The sequence below is a fragment of the Heterodontus francisci genome, chromosome 1, assembly GCF_036365525.1.
Source record: "Heterodontus francisci isolate sHetFra1 chromosome 1, sHetFra1.hap1, whole genome shotgun sequence".
Lineage (NCBI taxonomy): Eukaryota > Metazoa > Chordata > Chondrichthyes > Heterodontiformes > Heterodontidae > Heterodontus > Heterodontus francisci.
In genome coordinates this window covers 183,760,501-183,779,107 of record NC_090371.1, presented here as the reverse complement: position 1 = coordinate 183,779,107, position 18,607 = coordinate 183,760,501, and the positions used below count along the sequence as shown (strand labels likewise).

Below are 18,607 nucleotides of genomic sequence, written 5' to 3'. Positions count from 1 at the left end.
CCTTTTTGGAATATGAAAGGAGAAAGGCTCATTGGTAAGATTGTGGTGAGAGGAGGGGTGGGAGGAAAGCAAGATGTGCATGCTTATACCATCTGCAGTGAATCAGAAGAAAGGGTAGGATGAGGGGGAAGTGGGATGTGAGAAGGAGGCGTAGGTATGAGGATACTATCATTTTTGATGGTTTCAGCCCTGTACCTGGCCACTGCCTCAGCAATGAGCATCCCAATAATGACCTCCTGTTTGGGGGTTCGGACAGGTAGGTGCATCTGTCTGTCCCCAGTTAGCTCCTGCTACCTCTGATTGTACCCCACTTTGTTCTACAAGAGAGAGAGAAGTGTGTTAATGAATGTTGTGCAGTTTGTTGGCTAATGTGGTTGTCATGGTTAAATAGCTGGCAGTGTACAAGCTGTGAGATGTGGGTGTAAGGCTTCCAACAGTGCGAAGTGTGTGAGGGTGAGGTGATACATAAGAATGTTAGTTATGAGTCCTGATTGATGAAGATTGTTGTTAAGTGAGTGATATTGGTGTGGTGATTTGAGCAGTATCTGAGGCTAGTGGTCCACTGGTACCATTGGTAGGATATGGCATTTAAAGATGCATTCACTGACCTCGACCACTCATGTGAGGTCATTGAACATCTTGCAGTACTGCATCCAGGTTCTTGGGGCTTGACTCCTAGCATTGACCTCACAGATATCTGCTCCCACTGCCTTTTGAACATGTGTCTAGAGGGCCTCCTGGCCCCCTGCAGATAGAGGACATCTCTCCTACTTTCCACCTCTTCCACCATGGCCTCCAGTTCAGTGTTTAAAAACCTTGGAGTGTGCTCTCTCCCATGTTGTGCCATTCTTCAATGTTTCCCAGGTAAGATTCTCTTTAACCATGACTCCTAGCACCTGCTAGCAACAATGTATCTCCCGTTTACGCAGTGCAGGCTAGGTGAAAGCAGTGCTGGCAAGTTATGAATTTGGGCCTCTTGCAGATGTGTACAGCCAATGAACAGCATGGTCAGCTCTGCCTGCACACAGCAATCGTTTAAGTGATCAGGCAGCCTAATGTTATCATGCTGCCTGCATTACATTGAACAGATGTGGGCTAATTACGCATCACAATTTCTACGTCTGTTTTCGGGGCTATTCGATTTAGTCTCCATTGTATCAGTTGCTTAGAAACCTAAGTGCAAGAGATGTCGAAATTAAAATCAATGTGAGGACACTATAAATATGTCCTACTATGCTGGCGAAAGAGTACAGTGGCATAGAAATGCTTATTTGTTACTAATCATAGTGGGTTTTTTTGCATTCTATTAGGTCCATCAGTGAGAAAGCTGATCACCCAGAATATGAAGATTATGAAGAAACAAAGAGCAAGGAAACAGTAGAAACTACGCTACAGATTACTGGCAGCAAAGCATCTTGCAAGCAGGGCCTTCCTTTAGAACTTTACATTTCTGAGTCTCAAGATGAGGCTTACTATGGAGAGACGGAAAGTGACACAGATATTACAGGGAAGAAAGAAATAAACCAGAGGCCGAACAGCTCTAGATTGTTTCTGAAAGAGTGTGCCAGCTCTGGAGAATCACTGCAGGACCCTCGCTGTACAAAGAGAGAACCCCAACATTCAGGCACGGTGGAATTCCAGTTATCCCTTACTCAAGGGAAGCTTGGTGACCCAGAGACAACTGCTGTTACCATCATTGGGGCAGAAAAAATCAACACTGCAGCCACAGATCCAACTACGCTGCATGAGAGTATCCAGAAAACTGAATCAGCAGCATTAGAGACTGATGGAAATGTTGCAGTCCAGACAGCCTCTGCTACTATATCACTCCAAAGCAGAAGTGACAAAAAGGTCAAGCTCGTTGAAAGTGAACTGCAAGGAGCAGAAGGGCATTCATATCAGTCCAGGGTGGAGCTGTCCTTGGATTCTTCTGACAGAGAACACAGTGGAAGGGAGGCCTCCACGTCTGAAGTTGGCAGTGGGTGTGCTGACTCTTTGGCTGAAGAGGGACAGTCAAAAACACGTAGCACGCCTCCTTTCTCCATTGGAATTTCATCAGAGGGAACAGAGCACGGATCAGAAGAGACACGGTCTGGGAAGGATTTGGCAAGAACCCACAAACACCGGGCTAGGCAAGCTAGTGAGTACAACTGCTCTGGTAAATTTACACAAAAGGGAATGTTGTGCTGTTAATTTTTTTCCCCCGGTAATATATCTAACAGAGATCCAAGAAAACATTGTACTAATGTGTTAGTTGTAGCATTAAATAGCAACAGATTCAACCTTAAGGTTGCAAACTGATGATGCTTGCAGAACTGAGTTTGACAGACACAAGCAGTTGTAATCCTGGGAGTTATCTGATCCCCTGAAATAGCAAATCTTTGCTCTCATGAAAAGTGAACTCAGAATTTTGCCTGTCTTGTATTCAGGAGGTCAACCTTCGATACTGTAAGCATATTAAGATTTTTTTTAACCTAAATCCATTTGGGTTGAATGCTGATATCTGATTATTAAGTGAAATTTTCAGAGTTTCCTACTTAGAGGAAAACAGATGATACCAGAACTAACTTGCATTTGAAGGATTCATATAGTTTACAGCTACTTTATATTGACAGTAGTTTCATCCAGTAAAAATTCCAGGACTCATGTAGTAATAGGTAAACAAGATATATAATGTTGTTAACATTGCTATGAAACTGTTAATTAAACATTCTTCTCGTAAGTTTTTACGTTTAGGAATTTTGAAGACTTTGAAGTCATTCTGATTAAGATTTGGTGTATTATTCAGGTTTATGTTTAGTGGTTAATTGATCAGTGCTTAAGACCATTAATTATTTGCTACCTGATGCGCAGTTCTTCTTTCTCTAGAGATTCAAGGGACCTAAATATTCTGAGTTGCAGAAACAAGATAATCATTTGAGAGATAAAATGCATTTTAAATGAATCCATCCAAGATTTACAGAGTTAGCAGCAAGTGAAGCCATAAGTAATCTGATTGAAATGCTCACCATATTATTTTATATTTTCCTGCTTTACAAAAGCAGTTTATAATATATTTTAAAACTGAGTCGTATCAAGTAACTACAACCATTAAATGCTAAATACAAATGTCTTATTGACAAGAATTTTAAAGGCAATTACTTCCCTTATAGGTGTTTCCTTAAAATACTAAATACTATATATATCTTAAATATATATGTCTCACCAGATTGAGATAGTTTATGTAATAAACACTATAATGTCCCACCTACATTTATAGCTATCTATCGCCTATGCTTTAAAAGGAAATGCCTTCATGCAGGCCATTTTTAATACCTAACCTCTGTATTTAAAACAGAATTTAAAAAATTATATAAAATGATACAATATAAATCTATTTACAGTTTAGGAAGAATTAAATGTTTATTCCTATTCATTACTACTCCAATATTATGGTACCCACAAGAAACAATTATGGTTGAAATATTTATGTATAATGAACAAGCATTCTCTGAGGTACTCAACAAGGTTCATCTCTTTTTTAAGCCTCCGATTGGTATAAAATAACACCAATTCAAAAACTGCAAGTTATTTTTTGAAATGATATCTCCTATACCATATATACTGCAAAGTTGGATCCATTGAATTATTTCATAGTTAAGAAATTAAATAGTAAAATATTTACTTGCCCTTTTTAAATTTATAGCTTAAATCTTTTATTACATTGTAAAATCTTTACAAGTAAATAGTTGGGTTTTTTTAAACAATGGGTATAATTTAAGAACACTGCTTTTATTTCAGGTGAAGGGCTATTATTCATGTCGATTTATTGACTCAAACATATTGGTATTAATTTATCTTTGAAGTTAGGTTATCATGTAGAAATTGCTTGCTTCACTTTCAAATTTATGTTTTCAATACTGATACTTTATTAAAAGAGCTATCCAGATACTGTGTGCATTTTTTAAAACACGAGTTTGCTGTGTTTCTGACAGAAATCCGGAGGAGTGAAAGCTTGTCGGAAAAACGGGTTAAAGAAGCCAAGTCAAAGTGTAAAAGCATTGCCTTGCTCTTGACTGCAACTCCTACTCCCAGCTCCAAGGGGGCGTTAATGTTTAAGAAGCGTCGCCAGAGGGCAAAAAAGTATACTTTGGTCAGCTACGGCACAGGGGAGTTTGATCCTGACGACGATCAAGAGGACTCCATCGAATTCACTCGGATACCAACCAGTGATTCTGATCTTGACGAGGACTTTTGTGCCGATGTCAACTTAGCCCAGGTTGTGACGTTTGATTGGGACACAGGTTTAGTGGAAGTTGAAAAGAAGAAGACTGAGGACGAGATGCAGAGATTGCCAGATACCAAGGGCAAAGGTGCCTTATTGTTTGCCAAGAGGAGGCAGAGGATTGATCAGTATACAGCTGAGCAAGAGGAAATGAGGAGAGCAGGAGTAACAGAAGCTGCCTCTACTCACACTGTAAAAACAGAAAGTTATTACCAAACAACAAAAAGCAGTTTAAATGATTCATCAAACGCAATGCAAAATCATGCCACTGAAAATGATATTGATGTAAGTAAATTACATGGAATTGAAAATGTAAGTGGAGTGAGAGGGAGATCTGAAATGGTTATCCAGAACATGAAGTCTGCTGGAAACAATAGAGCAGGTGCGATGAACAGAACAGCTACACCATTCCCAGGTGTTCAAAACCGAGCTGCAGCTCCTTTCTCTCCAAGAAGAAATGTGGCAAACTCCTTGTCAGATTTACCTCCCCCACCCACCTACTCTTCCATCAGCCCACCATCTGACAATATCTACCGTGTTGCGTCTCCTCCTTTGGCTACCTTGGCTCAACCAGCCATATGGTCACCAACAGGAATTGCAGGGGAGCAGATAGCATCCAGAGATGAGAGAATCTGTGTACCTGCAATAAAAACTGGTATATTACAAGATGCAAGAAAACGGAACACCACAAAGCCCATGTTCACTTTCGTTGACCGCCCTAAGGTAGCTCCAAATCCAGAACTCCTGTCCATGGTCAAAGGTAAGACAGACAAACGTAGAGGAGTAGATCAGCCTGGTGGAGGTTTTGAGTCAGGACCTGAAGAAGATTACCTTAGTTTAGGTGCAGAAGCATCAAATTTTTTACAGACCCCGGCAGTAAAGCAGAAGACACCTCCTCCAGTTGCACCAAAGCCATCTGTTAAGAGCCCTCCTACTGGGGCAACCCCAACGTTAACTCCGTTGTCACCTGCTGAAGTAACCCATGCTCAAGCTCCAGTCTATCCTTCTAAAAGCACTAACCAGATGCCAATAAAATCACATTCAGTTCAACCTGTTAATACATGGTACCAGTCCCACGGTGCTGTTAACCAGTTTGCATCTTCAGCAGGACCTCGATCAGTAACATCAACACATTCACATCCTTCAAAAACACCGCCCACAACTCCCATAGCAAATTCTGCACCAGCTGGAGGTATGGGTCCAGCCTATGAGATGCCAGCTTTGAAAGGTAAAGGAGCACAGTTATTTGCAAGGAGGCAATCTCGTATGGAGAAATTTATAGTAGACTCATCGACAGTCAAAGCCAGACAAGCACGGTCATCATCCCCCACCCCTTCCATGCCAGCATCTTGGAAGTATTCATCTAATATAAGAGCACCTCCCCCTTTGGCTTACAACCCTATCCATTCTCCATCCTATCCTCCTGGCATTTTGAAAGCACAAGCACAATCTGCATCTTCATCTAAGTCAAATAAAGGTGCCAAAGGTAAAGGCACTAAAAAACCTCTCAATGCTTTGGATGTCATGAAGCACCAACCATATCAGCTTAATCCATCTTTGTTCACTTTTTCATCCACTCCTGATGCTAAGGCACCTCTATCCACAAGCTCATCGCTTTCTAAGCAGTCTATAAAGTCTGATCCCGTTCCACTTCAGCCAGTTAATGCTACATATCCTGTTTCTAAGAGTGTTTCATCTGTGCCAACAGGACCATCTTTCAATCAAGTTAATACAGCTTCTGCTGATGAAGAGTATGTCTATCCTTCTGGAAAGAATACCTTTGTGCCTCCAAGTTATGCATCGTACCCAATGCCAGAACCATCAACTTTGTCAGTTGCCATGGTGCCAAGACCAAGGTTTTCAGCAAAGAAAGTTGGAGTTACAGCACAGGTGTGGAAACCCTCTACAATAGAGGAGTAAAGTAATTGTTGAAAGACAAAATTATTTTTTCTTTGTGCTATTTATATTTAATTTTGCTATGGTGTAGAACTGGAGTTATTGGCAGTTTTTAAAAGTACATTATTTAACCCCCCAATAGATCTTTTATTCACCTTTGTTTAAATTTCTACTGTTCTTGGGCGTCTGAATAGTAGGTTACTTAAAATGTACCTTCTCTCTTCTAAATAGAATATAAGTCATCTCAACTCACATTTGTTTTTTTTAACATAGCTTTCTTTCAAGTGAGGAGGTGGAAGAAAAATACTAATAATTCCAGAAGTATATTGCCTTAAAAAGCATGACATAAAAGGAGAGATGTGTGATTGTGTAAAGTTTCCTCAAAATAGATCTTGGGCAAATCTGTGCTGACCTAATGAAAATATTCAGGTTCGGAGACTCAAAAAAAAGAATAAGTAGAGAAGAATGCATAAAAGCTAAAGTACTTTTACTAGATTCAAGTGAAGTATGTGGATCAATTTTGATGCAGAAACAGCAGAAACCTTCTAGACAAACACCAAAAAGGCTGTGAACCAGAGAGCCAGTAAATCAGTTTCAGGTGTAATTTGTTTCTCTTTGTATGCACAATGTGCAAGGATTGAATGAATTCTGTTTAGTACTAATCTGAAGATTAGAGCAACTAAAGTAGGTGGGATAGTAAGTTGCAATAAAGAAATAAGAAATTTACAAATGGATATGGATAGGTTAGGTGAATGGGCCAAAATCTGGCAGATGGAGTTTAACGTGGATAAGTGTGAGGTTATCCATTTTGTTCGGAAGAATAGAAAGGCAAATTATTATCTAAATGGAGAGAAACTTCAGAATACTTCGGTGCAGAGAGATCTGGGTGTCCTTGTGCATGAATCGCAGAAAACTAGTTCGCGGGGACAGCTGGTAATAAGGAAGGCAAATGGAATTTTGGTATTTATTGTTAAAGGAATAGAAGATAAAAGTAGGGGACTGTTGCTGTACAAGGCATTAGTGAGACCGCACCTGGAGTATTGCGTACAGTTTTGGTCCCCTTACTTGAGGAGGGATGTAGTTGCTTTGGAGGCAGTTCAGAGGAGGTTCACTAGATTGATTTCAGAGATGGGGGGGTTTGTCTTATGACGAGAGATTGAGCAGGTTAAGCCTTTACTCTCTAGAATTTAGAAGAATGAGAGGAGATCTAAATGAGGTATATCAGGTGATTAAGGGGATTGACAAAATAGATGTAGAGAGGATGTTTTCTCTTGTGGGCAATCTAGACCAAGAGGTCATAGTTTTAGGATAAGGGGTAGCAGATTTAAAACAGAGATGAAGAGAAATTACTTCTCTCAAAGGGTCGTGAGTCTGTGGAATTTACTACCTCAGAGTGCGGTGGATGCCAGGACATTGAGTAAATTTAAGGAGGAGATAGACAGATTTTTAATTAGTAAAGGGTTGAAGGGTTATGGAGAACGGGCAGGAAAGTGGAGTTGAGGCTGAGATGAGATCAGCCATGATCGTATTGAATGGTGGAGCAGGCTCGAGGGGCTGAATTGCCTACTCCTGCTCCTAGTTCTTATGGCCTTATGACCTTATGAACATGAAAGTATGCCTTACCAGGATCAAAACTTCTTTAAAACATCAGCTGTGGTTCAGTGGGTAGCACTCTTGCCTTGGAGACAGAGGTTGTGGGATCAGGTCGCACGCCAGAGACTTAAGCACACAAATCTGGGCTGACGTTCCAGTGCAGTACTGAGGGAGTGCTGCACTGTTGGAAGTACCATCTTTCAGAAAAGACATTAAATCAAGGCTGCATTTGCTGTCTCAGGTGGATGTAAAAGATCCCATACTGCTATTTCAAAGGAGTTATACCCAGTGTCCTGGCTAATATTTATCCCTCAATCAACATCACTAAAAAAGATTATATGCTCATTATCACATTGCTGTTTGTGGTAGCTTGCAAATTGGTTGCCATGTTTCCTAAATTACAACAGTGACTACAATTCAAAAGAACTTCATTGGCTGTAAAGTGCTTTGAAATGTTGAGTCATGAAAAGCACTATATAAATACAAATCTTTTCTTCACTTTTCTGCTCTAAGACATCCTTGTGGTTTTAACGTGTTTTTACTATAATCTTTTCTTTTGTTGTATTTTAACTGTTTTCACACCTGCTGTTTCTTATCGATTGCAAAAAGGGTTACAGTATCATCCAAATAAACAGTAATGCAAATTGTGTTCTATTCTTCATCCTGGCAAAGAAAGACATCACATATTTTGGCTTTAGTTCCAGAATAATGTACACATTTAATTGCTTACATAGACTTTGCTTGCTGATGGATGATACTGATAGCTTCATGACCTGTGACTTTAATTTCTCAGTATAATTTCTTCTTGTCATATACTTTCTGTATTCTTCTCCACTGTACTATTAAAATCCCTATTTTATGTTTATATTCTTATTTATTTTCAATTCTATTTCTTTCTCCTTGTGGATGACACTTTGGTTTTGTATAGAAAGATCCAACAAAAAGTTAATGGAAGCAAATATGCAATGGCAGCAAGAGCCAGCTAAACATTATGATCTCCAGACAGGATTTTATAATTAAGCCCAAACAGTGGTGTGGAGGCTGCGATAAGAATTGTAAATTGGCAGAGGCATCGTCTGCTGCAGCACATCCTATCAGTCTGACAGTGTGCTCCCCTAATAGTGTCTTGGCAGCATGGCCAGATAATGATACTATGTGACAGCTGGGTCCTGTCAAAGTCAATCGAAAAATGCATGAGCGACAAGGAACAACAGATATCTGTGTATAGACAAACAGAAAACAAGGAATTATTTAAAAAGCACTAAGAAGAACACTGATTCCAAAAACAGACATTTCGTCTTTGCAAAGTGTATTCAAATCCCAAAGTACAGATCATTATATATCGGTATTATTTGAAAAATTGAGAAATTATATAATTATTTAACCCGTACTTTTTAATTATTCAAGAGAGTCTCTTCCAGCACTTTCAGTTGCTGTGGTTTGCTGGCATTAAATATATTAGACAGAATGAGCACAATTACTATGTAGCTTTCTAATTTATATATTCTTTTCAAGAAGATTGCAAAATATTGGAATTAATTTTCCCATCATTTGTTTTTGAAAATAATGCAGTGAATACTTTATTTTAAATTATTTTTGGTTTCAGCAAACTAAGCAGCATTATGGCTTTGACATTAGCAAACAGTTCAGCAATAGCTGACGCCAACCGAAAGTCAGTTGTGTTTGTGTCCAAACACAAGATATCCTGTTGCTGTCTTCAAATCTGTTCTTATCTGCTAAGAACAGTACAAGATATATTTTACTGAGGCTGAAAGGCTGATTGACTAAGTATCAGAGCAAAAGATAGTCAACAGTACGTATGGGATGACTCATTTGACTTTTCTGAAGCACAATTTCTATTATTCTCATTCTTGTTGTGCCAGAGCTCAGTGGTTTATTGGATGAAATCTAAACACTTTACAAACTGTATAATTTGAAGTATATTCCTTGCTATTTTAAAACATACAACATTTTATCATAGGAAGGATAATTATCCTCCTTTGTGTTCACATGACCTTTTCTCCTATCCCTGCTGTTATGAAAGAATAAGGGCCAGAAAGGTCACATGTATGTTCCTTGGTCTCGACTGAGTTAGGAGGCACTGTCAGCTGGCATGAAAGCAGGACACACCAAAATGACCAGAGGGGAAAGTATCTGAGAACATTTGCTGTTTGTGGGATCATAAATCTCCTTCCCATTTCCAAATATTAATTACTACCTTCATGAAGGAATGTAAGGGAGAAGAAATTGAGGGAGAGAAAACACTGCATTAATGATAGAGGTCTGACAAGAAATTTCATTGAGCCGAAATTTACGGTCCATCCACTGCAATCCACGGCAGGGGTGAAAATAATGCCGGCCTGTCCGTGCAGGCCGCACGTCATGGAGCTGCCATGATATTAAGAATGGTGGCTCATTTAAATAGCCGGGGTGGGATGATGTGGAGGGGGTGGGCTGTCCATCCCCAGCAATGGTGTCAGCTGCCTTTGCACAGGCGCTGACACCATTTTTAAAGGGCTTCAAGCCCGACATTTCAATCTAAATATTTAAAGCTAGATTGATTTTTAAAAAAATTGATCTTGACCCTTTCCCACCCCCCAATAATCATAGAATTAATTCCTTACCCTCTCCCCCACTTAGCTTGTGCAACTGACCTTCCCCCACAAAGTTCATAAACTTTGCTCTGTAACCCTTCCCACCATCCCCTACACCAATGAGATGAGTCTGACCCCACTTCCCACCCCGCACTGAAATACTTACCTGCTCCTGCCTCCCCACTAGTGTTCCGTCTCAGACCCCCAGATGGGGGATCCAAAGGCACGGGAGTGCCGGCCACTGGCACGTATGTTACACCGGGACAGATGGCGGGAACATGAAGGTACTTAGTTCATTTATTTTAATTAACTTACATATTTAAATTGGGCTCTCGTCGCCGAGCAGCGGGTGGGGGGGGTGGGGGTGCTGTCACGAGGCTTCGCCACTGCCCGCAATATCGGGCTGGGCATTCCTGGTACTGAGGTCCGTGGCAGGCCTCTCCTGTAGGGCATTTTCCGGCCCACCCCACCATGACCCCCGACATCGGTGGGGGGGGGGGGGTTCTGTAAAATTCGCCCCATTGTAAATTATTACGTGCCTACACATCTACAATAGCGCACCTGTCTGTTGTACGTATTGATTTACGGTCATAAAAGTAACATGAAATTTACACATTTCTTATATTGGAAACATTTCCAAATGAATTTTCCAGCATGATTAGAAAACACGCAGAATGTGGTGATTTATTGAGCGATTTATCAGGATAGTGCTTCCAGATAATAAACTGCCTAATACGGACTGACCAATTTACTCACTACAGCCTTATGGACTGATTACTATCTCCTGTGATTCTACTTAATTTTCTTGTTTCTTTCTTACATGTTTCATTTTCTTCTTTACATTCCAGGCCTTGGATTGTAGTTATGTTCCATACTGTCTGATGTCTGTTTTCTTCCGCTGCACTTCCACACGCCTATTCATGCTAAATAAGATAGGAAATTGTAATGTTGAACAGATATGGTTTCTGACACGAATATACAATCATGAGAAGTCATTTGCTGCTGTGATATGAATCCACTGATGTGACATGAACTCTTTAATGCCAGGATTATTCTGAGACCTGGAGGCATACTCAGGTGTCAATATTTGAATCTCTCTGGGCACATAAATTGACATTTACCTGAGTTGTGCTGTATGTTTTCAATGGGGCAACTTTAATGGAAATACATTTTTAAAATTTAAGCTGAACAGAGGACAATAGGTGAAACAGGGCAGCTGTGTCTTGCAATGTGGTTTTACAATGTGAGTCTATGCATCTGAATCCAGCTCCAGAGTTAGACTTGTTTCCACAAATATTGACTAAACCAAATATGTCAATGGCAGTAGTTTTGACCTTGTGATAGTATAAAATTGGCGATAGTGAATTGGGCAGCCCATTCTTTAGCTCTTGCAATTTTCAATTCCTTTAAAGCAAATGAAAATCAGGAGCGATTTAAAACAGCTGCTGATTCTCTAGCAATGATTTTACACAATTGCACTATTTACACTATTATTTTAATTTTTAACCATCAAGTGGTGCATTGGGTAAAATTCCCAGCAATGCTCCCAGACATGTCTCCAAAACTGGCAGTGGACACAGGAGGGAAAGTAGAAGAGTTATTCACCTTGTTCCCCCATGTCCACATGGGGACCTTTCCTTTAAATAATACTAATAAACTGGTGCTTGGCACTTCCCACAATCAATTGTTGAATTTAAATATTTTTAGATACAAAATAATGACTGAGTTGGGAAAGAAAGTTTAGAAACTGGGGGTAATTTTGAGCACAAAAACAAAGATGTATTTCTAAACCTGTACAAATCATTGATTAGGCTGCAGTTAGAATATTTTCTGGTCGACATTGGTATGCGTTGCACCATTTATTTGGCAATAAAATGTGCACAATGTCTTTCAATTCAACAGTGGCGAGCCCGCTACCCAATCTACACAGGTATTGAGCCCAATGTTCCATCTAAACTGCATGGGGGCTTCGCCAAGCATCAATCTGGAAGGTACTCCTCTGGTCACCAATTGTCACCCGGTCTTGCCTGAGGCTCAATTGTCCACCGTTCCCACTTGCCTGAGGGCTAATGGACACCAGCAGCGGCTCGATCTTCAGTGTACAGTGCTGAGTTACTATGATGCTGCCTGGTAATGAGGAGACATAAACAAAGAATTAAAAAATTGGGACTATTTTTCTTAGAACAGAGGAGATCGTGGGACGAATAAAAAGAGAAAATGGTGGAAATACTCAGCAGGTCTGGCAGCATCTTTGGAGAGAGAAACAGAGTGAACAGCCTAAATTTTACTGCAGGCTTCAGGACCCTGAGGTTGGTAGACCGGCTCAACCATTTTACTGCAGGCAGCCTCCTAATTGACACACTGCCGTCCCGGTCCAATTAAGGATGATGAGCAGACTCCTGATGCTGTCGGCCCAATAAGAAGGACAGCTGTTATGAGCTCACAGGACACCAGTCTGGTGAGGAATTTGTCTTTAATTAAACTGACTGTAATGGCTGCCCCGAGTCAGAGTGCCTCTTGGTAGAGGTCTAATGACTATGGCAAACCAGGAGGCACATTAGTACAGTATTGCATTTCTATCCTAACCATCCCCTTTTTCATACAAAAAAAATTGTATGTATCCTCATTTACACTGTGAGTTGCCCAAGTTAGCCACTATGAACACAACTGTTTTCATGCATTAGTAGTTCATCATTTTTTCAGTTTCTGCACATGCATTGCTGGTCTCTTAATGGTGTGTGTGCGTGTTGTCATTGGTTGCTCATCTGGTTGATTTTCTTTCCCCGCGAATATCGTTCCTTTGTCACTTGTTGTCGCAGTAACTGTTGTTCCATTTCCGTTGTTGGAGTGCTGTGGACCTCTGGGGCTGATGGTTGTTCTGTGGTCTGTGCAGTTGGTGAGTTCTCATCTTCCTGATTGGCTGCCTGCTTTGACGGAACAGCTTCTCCAGTTGTGCGTGAGTCTGCGGTTGCAACTGTATATCTGGTCATTCACTTCCATCACATACGATCGAGGTGACAACTGCTCCACACAGGTCCCAAGTTGCCACTTGGGCTGACTCTTGTTGAGAGCATTGAAAGTTTGTACCCTGACTGGCTCTCCAATGCTTAATTCTGGCAATAGTTTGGCAGTTTTGTCAAAGTGAAATTTGACTTTCTGCCATTTGACCTTGATTTTGTGACTCACGTCTTTACTACTTCTGGCTTCAATAGCTCTTTTGCTATTGGAAGAGTAGTTTGGGTGCGGCGTGACATTAGTCTTTGTACGAGACTACTTTCCATGCCCTCTTTTCCTGTGCCTGATGTCCTCTGCAGTATTTGCATCCTGCCCTTTGTCTGTGATCTTTTTGCCCTTTCGGCCTGGAATGTCTATCAACATAATGTAAGGCCTGGTCTGTTCTGCCATGAATATGGTCTAGCTGCTGATTTACAACCTCAGCACTTCTGTACATGTCAGTCGCTTTCCTGAGAGTAAGTTTGGTCTTCTCTCAATAGACGTGCTCTCACTGCAGGATATCTTATGCCGAATGCAACCCTGACTTTAATTAGATCATCTTTTAGTTGCGCAAATTCACAGGATTCTACAAGCTGTGTTAATGCGGTCACATATTGATCAATGGACTCTTTTTCACCTTGGGCCCTAATATTCAACACATACTGTTCATAGGATATGTTCGCTTGGGGTTCAAAGTGTGCCTTCAAGGCATTCAAAATTTCTGCTGTCCGTTGTTTTGTTCTTTAAGAGAGATTTAGGGTGGAATACACTTTGCAACAGTCTCTCCCCAACAATGATAAAAGTGTAGCTGCTCGCAGCCGCTTTGTTTGTTAATTAAATCAGTCGCAATTTCATAATTTTGCCATTGTGAGTGGAAAAACTGCCAGTTCTGTTTCATATCACCTTTCATTTCTACTGGCGCAGGCAGAGGAACATTTGCAACTATTGTCTTACCCTGTGCTTTCAGCTGTTTCTTTGTTCCTTTTCTGTTGCTTCCTGTGGCTTTTAGCAGCTTTTAGCAGTTCTGACCATCCCTGTGGCCTTTGTTCCATAACTGTGCTTCTCACAGCTCTTCAACACTCAATTTCAGCTCCACTTCTGACATCATGTTATAAGTTCACAGTCTGGTCTGAATTCTGTCTTTCATGAAACTGACTATAATGTCTGCCCTCAGTCAGAGTGCCTCATGGTAGAGGTCACATGACTACGGCAAACCAGGAGACAAATTAGTACAGTATTGCATTTCTATCCCAACCAACAGCTGCTCTGAAGCATCAGCAGCGCCACTGGGAGAGGTGGCCCTTCGGAGGCAGACAGGAGACCACGGGATGCATAAAAATGGAAGCACCCTTGTAAAAGTAATTCAAAATAAAAATTCTGGTAGCCAAGGGTCAGAGGAGAAACCCCCCTGGGAGATCGTTGGGGCCCTGGGTGCGACCTTCCCTGCATATAGCCCCCTCTTTGGGCCATGGAGCCTCTGGCTCCAATGGCCCCCCAGTCTGCTGCAGGGAAGCCACCTCTGTTTAGCTGGCAGCCTCGCCATGCAATGGCTTGCCCTGCCTTTGGTAAAATGCCAGTGGCCCCATAAAATGGCCTTTAATAGGGTCTTTAAGTGTGAAAATTGGCTGCCCGCCTCCTTGGAGGGAGTAGCTGATCCACTCCGCAACATGTCGCTGGGAAAGTGCCACGGTTGTGGGACTGTGCTGGGGAGCTGTTCCGTTTTGGCTCCTCGCTATTTTACTGGACCATCCTCCTCCTCGCCTGCCTTTTGGGGACCGGTAAATTCTGCGCAAATGTTTCAGGTCTGTGACCTTTCATCAGAACAGGGAAAAGTTAGCAATGGAGCAAGTGAAAGGGGGGAGGCTGGGAAGATGAACAAAATGGCAGGTCTATGATAAAGTGGAAGGCAGGAGAGATTAAATAACAAAAGGTTTCATGGTGCAAGGCCAAAAGAAGTGGTAATGGGACAAGTAAAGAAACAAAGATGTATCTGGAGGAGGTGTGAATGGCAGGATAGCTGCTGTCTAAATTCAAAGAAAATTAGAAAGAAAAGGGAGAAAAAAAACAAACCTGCAAAGAAACACAAAACAAATGGTGACAGAGGTTATGATCTAAATGTTTTGAGTCTAGAAGGCTGTAAAGTACCCAGTGGAAAGATGTTTCTTGAGCTTGCATCGAGGTTCATTAGAACACTGTAGCAAGCCAAGCACAGGAAGGTCAGAGTGGGAGCAAGCTGGAAAATTAAAATGACAGGTGACTGGAAACTTGGAGTCACGCTTGCTGACTGAACAGAGGTGCTCCGCAAAGCGGTCACCCAGTCTGCGTTTGGTCTCCCCAATGTAGAGGAGACCACATCGGGTGCAGCAAATACAATATAGTAAATTGAAAGAAGTACAAGTGAATCGCTTTTTCACTTGGAAGGACTGCTTAGGGCCTTGGACAGTGAGAAAGGAGGAGATAAAAGGGCAGGTGTTGTATCTCCTGCGCTTGCATTGAAGGATGCCGTAGGAAAGGGGTGACTGCGGAGTGGACCAGGGTGTTGCGGAGTGAACGGCCCCTTTGGAATGCTGAAAGGGGAGGGGCGGAGAAGATGTGTTTGGTGGTGGCATCAAGCTGGAGGCAGTGGAAATGACGGAGGATGGTCTATTGAATACAGAGGCAGGTGGGGTGGAAGGTGAGGTCAAGGGGAATCCTAATGTGGTTCTGGGGGGGAAGGAGAAGGGTGAGAGCAGAAGTGCATGTAATAGAACAACACAGTCAAGGGCCCTGTCAACCACAGTGGGGGAGAATCCTTGGTTGAGGAAAATAGAAGACATATTGGAAGCGCTTGTATGGAAGGTTGCATCGTCAGAACAGCTGCGATGGAGACGGAGAAACTGGAAGAATAGAATGGAGTCCTTACAGGAAGCAGGGTGTGAGGAAGTGTACTCCAGATAGCTGTGTGAGTCAGTGGGCTTTTAGTAAATGTTGGTTGATTGTCTATCCCCAGAAATGGAGACTGAGAAGTCAAGGAAGGGAAGGGAAGAGTGAGAGATAGATTATGTGAAGGCGAGAAAAGGGTGGAAATTGGAAGTAAAGTTATTGAAGTTTTCCAAGTTAGGGCAAGAGCAGGAAAAGACACCAATACAGTCATCAATGTACCACAAAAAGAGGTGAGGTAGGAGGCCTGAGTAGGACTGGAAAAAAGAATGTTCCATATATCACACAAAAAGGCAGACATAGCTCGCACCTATGTGGGTAGCCACAGCAATGCCTTTTATTTGAAGGAAGTGGGTGGAGTTGAAGGAGAAGTTGTAAATCTAACAAGTTCAGGCAAGCGGAGAAGGGTGGTGGTGGATTGGGGCTGTTTGGGTGTCCATTCAAAGGAGAAACGGAGAGCTCAGACAGTCCTGGTGGGGAATGGAGGTGTGGAGGGATTGGATGCCCATGGTGAAAAGGAGACAGTTAAGGCCAGAAAACTGGAAACTGTTAAAGTGAAAGAGGGCATCGGAAGAGTCACAGATCTAGGTGGGAAGCCACAGGACAAAGGCAAAAAAAAAAGTCGGGATAGGAAGAAATAAGTTCAGTGATGTTTTGATAAAGGTGTTTAAATCATGAAGGGATAAATAGAGTAGCTAGAAATAGGCTATTCCCAGTGGTTGAAGAAAATGGAATAAGTAGACGTAGATATAAGATAAATATGAGATAGAGGACAGAAAACAAAAGACCTTATTGCACGATTTGTTGTGAGGCTATGGAATGCACTATTGGAGTTAATATGATTGAACCAGAGACCAAGACAACTTTAGGAATATATTAGATAGGTGGTTGAAGGACAAGGAGTTACAGGATTATGAGAACAGGGCAGGTGCTTGGAATTAGGAATGGTCCTCGAGTGAAGGATAGACATCAACACAGACTAGTTGTACCAAAATGGTCTGTTTCTGTATTGTAATTTCTATATGGCTCTATGTAGCATCCTTTGATAATCAAGTTTAGACTTTCACAGACTCAACTGAAATGTCCTTAAGTATTTTTAACACAGTGGTATGCAAATATGGATTAATGCCCCAATTCTGATATTCTAATGTAATCATTTACTCATTTAAAGTAGGATAATTAATGCATCAAATTGTGTAGACAGAAATTTAAAATGAGCGTGTTAACCAGTGCACTAAAATTAGTGCACAGGGGGATTTAAATAATAAGAATGGTAACTGCCCATTTTATTTTTAACTAGCAGAAACCTGCAAAACATTTGTGATCAAATTAGTTTACTTAACCAATTCCATCATCTCATGCTACCCATCTCATGCCATCCCCTCCCTCCATGCCATCCCCATCCCATGCCATTCCATCTTTCCCATGCCACCTGTCCCATGCCATCCCCTCCCCATGCCAACTGCTTCCCATGTAATTCCATCCTTCCTATGCCATCCATCTCATGCCCTTCCCATCCCACCACATTTCCATATTGACACTGAACCTGCAGTCCAATTAGTTTACTTAACCAATCCCATCATCTCATCCACCCCTCACATGCCACTCCTCTCAAACCACCCCCTCCTTCCATTCCCATCCCATGCTATCCCTCCCTCACATTCCATCCTTCCCATGCCATCCCCTCTCTGCCTCCCATGCCACCCCCATCCCATGCTATTCAATCCTTCCCATGCCACTCCTCCCATGCTATTCCCATCCCGTTCCATCCATCCCTCCCATGCCATCCCCATCCTGCTCTTGCCATTCCCTCCCTCTCATCATCACCTCAGTCTCTATTTTATATTGTATTTTACCCCAATCTCTCTCTATTTTTGGTCATAGTTTACCTGAGTCCCTCTGTTTTATGTTAGATTGATTACATTTTACCTCAGTCTCTCTCAATTTTATATTATACTGATTATATTTTACCCCAGTCTCTCTATTTTTTCTTTAAATTCTGCGGTCAAACCTGTTTTATTACAATCTGCCTCCAAATCTTTCCAGTACCAATCATCATATTCTCCTCTCCACGTGCCTCTGCATGCACCAGGCATCGCTTACCAAAGATGTGTCTTCCCCATTCGCCAGGTGCCTTGTATTGAATCAATCAAAAAACTGTCACTTAACACAATTTGTACTTAAAGGGTACAACAAAATGTTTCAATATCTAATCAACAACTGTCAGCCCACATGTGCAAAACTTTACTGGGCCTTACAAAACACTTCATAAACCAAGACCGACAAACCCAACAGAAAAGTTGTCCTATTTTTAAAATGGGTCTCCCTCTACAGTCTCTATATTGCA

General features: G+C 41.6%; 1 protein-coding gene across 4 annotated transcripts in view; it reads left to right on the top strand.

Annotated features, from left to right (window-relative positions):
- The window catches only part of LOC137373863 (synaptopodin-2-like), a 156,909-nt gene that overhangs the window by 102,940 nt on the left and 35,362 nt on the right, over nt 1–18,607 (top strand). For 3 of the 4 annotated variants that reach the window (XM_068039362.1, XM_068039352.1, XM_068039372.1), the window contains 2 exons: nt 1,311–2,140; nt 3,975–6,154. In XM_068039362.1, coding sequence (XP_067895463.1) covers nt 1,311–2,140; nt 3,975–6,154 — 3,010 coding nt within the window. The remainder of the gene's footprint in view (nt 1–1,310; nt 2,141–3,974; nt 6,155–18,607) is intronic. The other variant, XM_068039380.1, reaches the window with a different exon arrangement.